The 10895-nt window shown below is 40.9% G+C and overlaps 1 protein-coding gene across 3 annotated transcripts in view; it reads left to right on the forward strand.

Moving 5' to 3' along the window:
- The window catches only part of CEP72 (centrosomal protein 72), a 67648-nt gene extending 58468 nt beyond the window's left edge, over positions 1-9180 (forward strand). For all 3 annotated transcript variants that reach the window (XM_089532415.1, XM_089532416.1, XM_089532417.1), the window contains 2 exons: positions 3108-3219; positions 6865-9180. In XM_089532415.1, the coding sequence (XP_089388541.1) occupies positions 3108-3219; positions 6865-7027 (275 nt within the window). In that variant the 3' untranslated portion in view covers positions 7028-9180. The remainder of the gene's footprint in view (positions 1-3107; positions 3220-6864) is intronic.
- Positions 9181-10895: the final 1715 nt, after the last annotated feature.

Here is a 10895-nt window from a genome sequence, read left to right on the forward strand (position 1 = left end):
AAATATGATATAATAGGCCTCACTGAAACCTGGTGGGATGAGTCTCACGATTGGAATGTAGAAATAGAGGGGTATAACCTTTTTAAGAGAAATAGGCCAAACAGGAAAGGAGGAGGAATAGCCTTATACGTCAGGGAAATTTACACCAGTGAAGAGATCCAGGACATCGATCCTGGAAGCCAGATGGAGAGCATCTGGATAAAAATTAAAGGGCAGGGAAACAACAGGGATGTTATTGTGGGAATCTACTACAGACCCCCAAGTCAGACTGTGGAATTGGATGATGTCTTTCTAGAATAGATGACCACACAGAAAAGAGAGATGTAGTAGTAATGGGTGACTTCAACTATCCTGATATTTGCTGGAGGTCAAATGCAACCAAATCCTCAAGGTCTAGCAAATTCCTCACTTGCCTTGGATACAACTTCATTATCCAAAAGGTGGAAGAGGCAACACGGGGTCAGCTATTTTGGATCTGATCCTAACCAACAGGGATGACCTAGTTAATGGAGTGCAAGTGGTAGGATCCTTAGGTGGGAGTGATCATGTATTCCTGGAGTTTGTTATACAATGGAAAGGAGAAGCCAGGCATAGTCAGACATGCATTCTAGACTTTAGGAAAGCCAATTTTAGTAAACTTAAAGAAATACTGGGGGTGATCCCATGGTCAGCAATACTAAAAGCGAAGGGAGTTCAAGATGGATGGGAGTTTCTTAATAGGGAGATACTGAAGGCACAATTTCAAACTGTTCCAGTGAGGAAGCAAAATGGGAGCTGTCTCAAGAAGCCAGGATGGATGACTAAAGAACTTTCAGCTGAGCTAAGTTTTAAACGGGACATGTATAAGAAATGAAAAAATGGGGAAATCACCAAAGAGGAATTCAAACAAATAGCAAGCCTGTGTAGGGGTAAAATCAGAAAAGCTAAAGCACAGAATGAACTCAGGCTTGCTAGAGAGGTTAAGAACAACAAAAAAGGCTTTTTTGGATATGTCCGCAGCAAAAGGAAGAAGAAGGAAACGGTAGGACCACTACGTGCAAAAGATGGCAAAATGCTAACAGAAGACAGTGAAAAGGCAGAATTACTCAACACCTTTTTTGCTACAGTCTTCTCAGAAAAGGCAAAGTGTGCGCAACCTGAGGATAATGGAGCAGAGGACAGAATAGGGGAATTTCAGTACAGAATAAGTAAAGAGATAGTAGAGGAATACCTTGTTAATCTAAATGAATTTAAGTCTCCAGGACCAGATGAACTGCATCCAAGGGTATTAAAAGAACTGGCACATGTAATATCGGAGCCATTGGCAATAATCTTTGAGAACTCCTGGAGAACAGGAGAAGTCCCAGCAGACTGGAGGAGGGCAAACATTATCCCCATCTTCAAAAAGGGAAAAAAAGAGGATCCCAACAATTATCGTCCAGTTAGTCTGACATCTATACCAGGAAAGATTCTGGAACAGATCATTAAACGGAGAGTCTGTGAACATCTAGAAAGCAATGCCATAATCACAAAAAGTAAACATGGGTTTCAGAGAAACACGTCATGCCAGACAAACCTGATCTTTTTTTTTAATTTGTTTGTTAGATGAAGGGAATGCTGTGGATATAGTATATCTTGATTTCAGTAAGGCCTTTGACAGGATTCCCTGTGATATTCTTGCAAACAAGCTTGTAGAATGTGGGCTAGACAAAGTAACTGTTACATGGATTTGTAATTGGTTGACCGGCCGAAGCCAAAGGGTTCTCAACAATGACTCCTTTTCATCCTGGGGAGAAGTGACCAGAGGGGTCCCACAGGGCTCTGTCCTGGGCCCAGTGCTATTCAACTTCTTTATCAATGACATGGAGGACAAAATTGGGGGCATACTTATCAAATTTGCAGATGACACCAATTTATGAGGAGTAGCTAATACCCCAGAGGACAGGATCAAGATTCAAAATGACCTGAACAGACTAGAAAACTAGGCCAAAGCTAACAAAATGAAATTCAACACGGAGAAATGTAAGGTATTGCACTTGGGGCGGAAAAATGAAATGCACATATATAGGATGGGGGACACCTGGCTGAATGAGACTACATGTAAAGTGGATCTGGGAGTCCAAGTAGACCACAAGTTGAACATGAGTCAACAGTGTGATGCAGCAGCTAACAAGGCCAATGTGATTTTAGGCTGCATCAATAGAAGTATAGTGTCTAGATCAAGGGAAGTAATACTGCCACTCTATCCTGCTTTGGTCAGGCCCCACCTGGAATATTGTGTCCAGTTCTTGGCACCACAATTTAAAAAGGATGTTGAGAAACTGGAGCGTGTCCAAAGGAGGGCGACTAAAATGGTGAAAGGTCTGGAAACCATGTCCTATGAGGAACGACTTGGAGAGTTGGGAATGTTTAGCCTGGAGAAGGGAAGGTTAAGAGGTGATATGATAGCCCTGTTTAAAATTTGAAGGGATGTCATATTGAGGAGGGAGCAAGCTTGTTTTCTGCTGCTACAGAGACTAGGACCCAGAACAATGGATGCAAGCTACAGGAAAAGAGATTCCACCTCAACATTAGGAAGAACTTCCTGACAGATGGTTATAGGTGGTTCTTTTCAAAATTTACAAGAAAATTTTCAGCTAAAGTATAGTCTAGAAAGGAATTCTTAGAACTGTAGTTTTGTGAGACATTTAACTGCCTCTGTCAAAGAGCTCTGGTGCCACAATAAACTGCAATTCCCAGAATTCCTTAGCACAGAGTCAGGGAAGTTGTAGTGGTCTTGTGTTGAATCAGATCATTGGTCCATCTAGCCCAATACTGTGAATTCTGACTGCTATCAGTTCCCTAGGGTTTCAGGCAGGATTCTTTGCTAGCACTGCCTGGAGCAACCTGATATTTCTTGACTCCTTCTACAAGTACCAGTTGGGCCTGATCCTGCGTAGCATCTGAAATAAGATGAAACTGAGTATGTTCTAGGTTTATGGTATTACATCCTCTTCCACTGCAAGAAATGACTTTGAGTGAGAGGAATTGAGAGCCTGTAAATGAATAGTTGGACTTCATCATGCTCACGTTTTCTGTATACGGTAGTTGTCTTTTGGTAGCCTAACTGTCTTTCCTTGTTTCTTTAGAGCTTGAAAATCAGAACAAGCTGTTAACTGATGAGAATGCTAGTTTGAAGGAACGTCTCCAGCACGTTAACAAGATGCAAGAACTCACAGAAATGTTACAGGAAAGCCACAGGTACAGGCTAGCTCTTGCTGAAAACCCATTGAAAAACAGAGCTCTAGGTGTCAAATGCTTGTTTGTGCTTGCATAGAGATTACTGCATCTACCTATTACTGGCAATAAGTATGTGTATGTCTGAAATTATTTTTATTTAACAACTCATTTCCATGAATCCATGCAGTGCTTTTACTCTGCTAATGTAAATGGTGGCTTAATATTCAGTGGTGGCATATCTCCAAATACAATACCAGATGCTAGGAGAAACAGGGAAATGGAGTGCTGGACTGGAAGGAGACATGTGACTGTCTAGATTATAAATGGACTGAAAAGTAAAGGTGGGGTTCATCAGAATAATATTCTCTTTTAAAAAAATAAAGTTTCTGAACATATTCCCCTTCCCATCCTTTCTTCTCCCCCAAATGGTTTTATTTTTTTCTGCCTCAAAAGACAGAAAATCCTGTTTTCTCACTCATGACACAATTTGGTTCCAGCAGTAGTGCGATACTTCAGAGACAGTAGATTCCAAACAAAATGGGCAAGTGGTGAGAGGAACAATGAGAGCTCTTTTCTTAAAGCCTCTAACAAAGAAGCTCCTTTTTACTAATATAGGCATGGGACAGATGGCCCTTTTGTGGTGTGGTGGCGTTGTAGCTAGGGGTTAGGGACAGCATGGAAGGCACATGGTACCTAACCCTACCATGTACTGGCGATGCCCTGTGTACACAGGCACCGCCATAATGATGTAATGGACGCATATTGTCCACATTGTCCACATGTTGCACTGCGCTAGTTATGTCATGAGTGTGCCATTGGCCCATTTGGATGTAACTGGCGCGGTGGAAGAAGAACCCGCTTTTTGCACGTTCTTTTTCCTCCAGAGTGAAGCTGCGCGGTTTAGCGGCTGCAGCTTCCCTCCGGAGGAGAAAAAGGCTGCCAGCAGGCCACCCTATTTGGGTGGTCTGTCCTAGGCCATAGTTATACCTACAGAAAGGTAAATAGCAGCTGCCTGCAGAATCCCTTGCTAAGTATAAGTGAACACCGAAACAAAGATAAAAAGGTAACACAGATAAGCCTGCCTTAACAGTTACCCCAGCATGTCTAAAAAACATGCATCTCTAAGTTTGGCCACCAATATGGAGACGCTGAGGCTGGTGAAAGAAAAAGGCATCAGTGGATGCATTTGGGACAAAGCTTTCATGAGAGCTCTAGAAGGTTCAAAATGTTTTTGTTTACTAATGCAAAGCTCATCTGACCCAGTTGTTCAATTTCACATGAGCATATTGTTAATTTAGTATTAAATTTTGCTGATACATGTTCAACTACTCTTCTTTTTGTGGTGTAGGAACCTATCCCTATTAATTCCCTGTTGTTTCAGCCTCTGGTACCAAATTTTCTTTTAAAGAAGTCATCCCCAGGAATACATCTACTTTGCTAACTGTATTCTGCATTGTAAATCATGTCAGAAAAAGATAAAGAATTAACTCAAAGACATGGAAGAGGAGCTAGCCAGATGCCTCTCTAAGGAGGCCAGCATTCAGTCTTCACATATGACCCATTAGATACTCTTTGAAAGCTCACAAGCCAGGCTTGACAATGGCACTTCTTCTGTTTTTCTTCCATCAACCAGCAATCAAAGGCATACTGCAGAGACAGGCATGCGTGGAAACCTGGAGGGCCATTTTTAGCCTCTTCTGACACCACACTGGCCCTAGTGGCATAACTTTTTGGAGTTGAATAATTTTCTACTCACTATTTGGGGCTATTTTCAGCTCTTGTGGGGTATAGGGTGGTATGAAACAGTGTTTAACCCCCCCCCCAAACCAACCACAGTCCCTATAACTGAAAAAACCCAAGATAAAAACCAAACAAAACAACTGAAGGGTTCTGGCAAAAAATATATATAAGGAAATAACTGCACTCTTGAGCAAAAAAACTCAAACAATATAGTATCTTAAAGGGTATAAATACCCCACTGAAAAATCTGTAAATGCTATAGCAACTCTTTAGCACACAATATGACTCAAAAGCTGAATTCAGTACAGTCACATTGTGTGCTAAGGAGTTACTATACATTTTATAATTTTAACATTAGACGTCAGTCGAAACGCATCTGGCCTTTGGTTTTTATTATTAGAATGGTTATAATTTTTATAATTGCCTAAGAAAAAGGGGGGCTTTTCTCTACCCTTTCTGTTGTTTTATTGGCTTTTCTCCAGGGTTTAGTTTCTCTGGTTTTGAATTTTGGATATTATATTATCTATATATATTCACCCTTAGCATTTACAGATTTTTCAGTGGGGTATTTGTACTCTTTAAGATACTATATTGTTTTTTTGCTCCAGGGTGCAGTTATTTCCTTATATATTTTTTGCCAGAACCCTTCGGTTGTTTTGTTAAAAACACCCCCCTGCATTTGTTGCACTGCTGGGGTTTGGGGGCAGGGTTACATGGGACCTCTCCCCCCCAACTGCATGTGGAACATTGGCTGTTCAGTTTCCACTTGTAAATATGGAAACTCCAGAACTTTCTTTTTCATCATTAATGTTTTAAAGTATGTGATACTGCTTTCTTTACAATGGCCTGTTACAGATTGCCAAAATAAAGCTGCTTCAGGTCTCTTTGGAGGTATGCTGTTTAAATGATGCATGCATCCTAAGAATCCGGAAGCTGCACCAAAGCTGCACTTCAGTGCTTAGGAATGGAGTGTGGCTTTGGCGCGACCTCCAGACTCTTAGGACCCATGCATCATTTAAATAGCATACCGCCAAAGAGACCCGAAGCAGCTTTATTTTGGCAGTCTGTAACAGGGCAATAAATCACTGTGAATGATTTTTTAAGAAGCAATGTTTTAAAATTTAAATACAGATATGTTTCATTCACTGTCACTCTATCTTTGAAATTGTAGACATTTCTGAGATGAATGCTCAGTACACACCAAATCTCTACCAGAAGTTTCAAATTTCACTTTTGTAGTCTTCATATAAACTTTGGGGCAAACAGACTGTCCCAAAGGGGAGGCTTGAAGTAGCTTCAGGGAGAGCCGGGTTGGGACCGTAGCAACCGCATGCTGCAGCTCCAATCCGGCTTTTTGCTGCTGCGCTCCCAAGACACTGGCAATATGAGACAGTCTGTTTCGGCTCTTTCATTGTCCTAAACCAGACCCTCAAAATGGTGCTGGTAAAGTGTTGGATCTATTTCTCTAAAAATGCTGATTATGGAACAAAAATGAATCCATACCAAGTTACCTGCTCCCTTCCATGAAATGGTAAACATCCCTTGCAATGTTGATGGAAAGAAAAGAATGGATTTGTTTGGCACATTACTCATGCTGTAGACCACTTGCATATGAAGAAGCTTGGTGCCACTCCGTCAGAATTGACTCCTGGTTAAAAAGTACAGCAGTCGATTTTCCAGTTAGTTAAATACAGAGCATTGACTACTCTTCAGTGTGCCTGCTGAAAACTTTTGGGCAGTAGTTTATTAGAACTGTAAGTGGTGAAAATGAAAATGAAGGAAAGATAACTTCATTGAGCCATATTATGGGATGTTTCCACTTATAAGCCTGCCTTCCCTTCAGGAGGCTTCATATCCTTAGTTTGTTCCATAATGAAAAAATATTCAACTCCAAAAAATATGTGATGTTCTTGGGGTTTTTTGCAGAACACTTGTTTCTACCAATGAGCGTCTTTTAAAAGAATTGGATGAGACACGCTTGCGACATAAGGCTGAAGTAGAACAGTTACAGTGGAACTACAATCAGCTAAAGAAGACAGTGGATACACTACCTCCTAGCAACGTGACTAACAACGGGTGTAAGAAATAGTAAAAAGAGTTTGACAGTAAAGGCTTTATAAAGGGTGATTAATACTTTAGGTTTTTTTTTTATCAACATGAAGAAACTGATTTTAAACACTGTGATTGATGCCTCTTGTACTATATACTCTTGTAAGCTTGGAACCCCTTTTTCAGTATGATTGAAAGTATTAAACTACTCAATTACTTTAATATAGATTTTAATGAGCTTGATACATTATTATACTTAGGAAGAATAAATAGGAGAGGGCTGCCTCAAGGCTCTGGAACTCCCTTTCCACAAAGCTTAGACATGCACCCTCCCTACTTTCTTTTCTGCAGACAAGCAAAGACTTTTCTATTCCAACAAGCATTTGATCAGTAATAACATAAGGCCCATCTTACACAATGCATTCGATATTGCTAATTACTGTGCTGGGATGTGTGTGTTTTATTATATGTTTTAACTTAGTTTTAGTTTTTTTTTCCTGATTGTTTAATCCTTTTTATCTTTAGTATTTTGTGAAGTTTTAAAATGTTTTTTAATTATTGCAAGCCACTTTGGCCAGCAACTACTTAGAATCACAAAGTTGGAAGAGACCCAAAGGGCCATGCAGTCCAATCTCATCCTGCTTGTCAAAGCACTTCTGACAGATAGTCATCCTCTGTTTAAGAAGGAAGATTCCTCCACCGCACTCAAAGGGAGTGTGTTCCATGGTCCAACAGCTTTTATTATCAGGAAATTCTTCCTAGCGTTTAAGTGGAATCTCTTTCCCTCTAATATGAATCCATAGTTCTGGGTCCTAGTCTCTGGAGCAGCAGAAAATAAGCTTGTTCCATCTTCAATAGGACATCCCTTCAAATATTTAAACATGACTACCATGTCACCTCTGAACCTTTTCATCTCCAGGCTAAACAGATCCAGCTTCCTACATCTTTCCCATAAGGCTTGCTTTCTAGATCTTTGATTATTTGAGTCATCCTTCAGTGGACACATGCCAGCTTGTCAGCATGCTTCCTGAATTGTTTTGCTTAGACCTGTACATCAAATGAGGCCTAACTAAAGAGAATAGTACAGTATAGCAGAATGGAGACCATCACCCTTCAAGGCAGTCCATTCAAGTGCTGAACATCTTGTACCCATGCTGAGGTGGAATCTCCTTTCTTGTAATATGAATACACTGATTTGTGCCAGAGGGTGTGCACAGCTGGGGACAATTCTGCAGTTCTCTTGCAAGCTGCCTTGAGTATCACTCCATAGAAAGATGGCCCATGCATCCTCTAAGTCAGCATGTGTAACCTATGACCCTTCAGGCACTGCTGGACTCCAACTCCCATCAGTCCTAGCCAACACAGCCAGTGATGAGGAATGCTGGCAGATACAGTTCGACACCATCTTCATGGTCATACTTCCTTAACCCAATGGTCTAAGCAAAGCATTTTAAGAAAACACATAGTTCTCATCTAAGTGCAAAAAACAAAAATAAAAATGCAATTGCTTGAAATCTATATCCAAAAATTGATTCTATTTGTTCAATGATCACTGTAATAAACAAAAGAAAACTTCAAACTCTCCAAAGCAAGTTGCTTTAAATCCATAACTGAAGACATGACAGATCGATTCAGAATTGTCAATGGGCAGATTATTTTTGAGCACAAAGTAATTTTTGAAGTAAATAGGGACCTTGGACTGCATTACAGCATCATGGTAACAGCAGCAGCCAAGGAGGAGATAAGAGGAGCTGGCTGAAATACCACTGTATGGCAGCTTGCATGTAAAAGGTCTCTCTCAAACACACATACACATACATACACGTTATCACAATCATGCACTTCAACATCCCCCACAGCCAATTTAGCATTTAAATCATGCAACAGACCAAACCTACTACGCCTTTTAATTGGAAGTAAGCTCACCGAGTTCAACAGGAATTATCCCCAAGCAAGTGTTCCCATGACTGCAATCTAATTGATCTTTTCTATTATCCGTGAGGGGTGTTCATAGCAGAGACTAGAAGTAACACACTAATAATAATAATAATAATGTGCCTTTTAAAAAGAAAAGAAAAAGTAGCAGTAGCCGAGAGCATTTACAGTTAACCATTTTAGCAACAACAGTGTTAATGCATAACAAGAAAGACCTGTGTATACTTCAGAAGCATTTTATTTAAGGAGATTAGAGGCACTGGGAGCATTTTTGGTATGCTTTTTGTAAAAAAAATAAAAACAAAAATTACATTCTTGTTGCTGTTGTGTGCCTTCAAGTCATTTCCGCCTTGTGGAAACCCTAAAGCGAAACTATCATGGGGTTTTCTTGACAAGATTGGTTGAGGGGGTGTGCCATGGCCTTCCCCTGAGATTGAGAGCGTGTGACTTGCCAAGGCCACCCAGTGGGTTTCATGGCTGAGCTGGAAATCGAACCCAGGACCCCAGAGTCATAGTCCAGCACTCAAACCACTACATCACCCTGGCCCTCAACATTGAGAGTAGCGCATTAATAACTCATCACATTACTCCTCACATTTGAAAAAAACAACAATGATGACCAACATAATGAGTAAGGCATCACTCTGAGGAGTGGGTGAAAGAGTTATTTAGGAAGGGAGATGGAAGAGACTAATGCATAGATCATTGCTTATTTTTATTAACAATTCCCAGTCCTACTTCCTAGGGTACCAATCAAGTCACACACCAAATTCTCCCTGTCCTAAAACACGTAGAACACATACATACACTACACTATGGCAGTGGTGTCCCTGCAGTGGGTGACACCTGGTGAGTGGGGACATCCAGGATGGGCGGAATGAGAGAAAGAAAGAAAGAAAGAAAGAAAGAAGGAAGGAAGGAAGGGGAGGAGACATATTGTACTAGTTTGTCTCACTCACAGGCAGGAATAAAATGTTTCAGCTGGTGCCAGGAAATGCCAGAAAAACAGCCTAGCACAATGGAAATGCTGTGAGAGTATTTAAACAAACAAAAGCCTAAGAACTACTGCAACCTCCTGACAGGTTTACCTGGTCTGGAGGAGATACATAAGAACTATCTATTTATTTTATATCCCACTTTTCTCCCAGTCATTTAAAGCCACGACAAGACAATAAAACTGTAGCATGCATACTCCATTGAAGACTTCTTCACATAGCCACTTAGTCACTAAATGCTTTTTCAAATAAAAAGGTCTTGAGCTGCCACCAGAAAAAGAGCAGCCTACTCTCCAGCAGCAGAACGTTGCCCAGAAAAACTGTGTAACATAGATTCAGTGATATGCGGGAATTACAATTTATGAGTAACATTAGTATAAAAAACCATTACTGAGGATCCTGTATGGTAAGGTATGGGAGGAGGTCAATGGGGGTGCGTGACCCCACGAATTATCACATTGGGTGACGCCAAACCTAGTGATGCCACTGGGTGACAGAAAAGGAAACGTGGGCTGACTGGAGCTATAGACTTTACCAGTTTGAATGTTGTACAATTGCCTTTCTATGACAAAAACTATAGTTTTCTGGGAAAGCTGCACAACTTTTATAGAAAAGCTGTGTTGTTTCTCATAACAGTGAGGGAGGAAATAACCAAGGCTTTAATTACACAATCCCCATTTTCCCCATCAATGAAAGGAAGTGCATATATACCAGTTTAGGAGCACTCCCCACCATATATCCCTCCATTAGTTTGACCCTTCCGCTCTCTCGTCCTTAACCCCATTTCTCTGCCCCATGTCTTACCCAGCATGTTTGCATTGCTCCCTACCCCCCCCCCCCCCCGGTGTTTTTAACACAGTTCTGGAATTATACTAATCAAGTTGTCACTGAAAGGGTGTGAGGAGTGCAGACCGCATCAGGTGACACTCTAAAGGAGGCATGACACCACTGCCCCCTAAATCTGCTGTTTGATAGACA

This window comes from Sceloporus occidentalis, unplaced genomic scaffold, assembly GCF_023333645.1.
Source record: "Sceloporus occidentalis isolate IW3139 unplaced genomic scaffold, rSceOcc1.0.p SCAF_7, whole genome shotgun sequence".
Classification (NCBI taxonomy): Eukaryota; Metazoa; Chordata; class Lepidosauria; order Squamata; family Phrynosomatidae; genus Sceloporus; species Sceloporus occidentalis.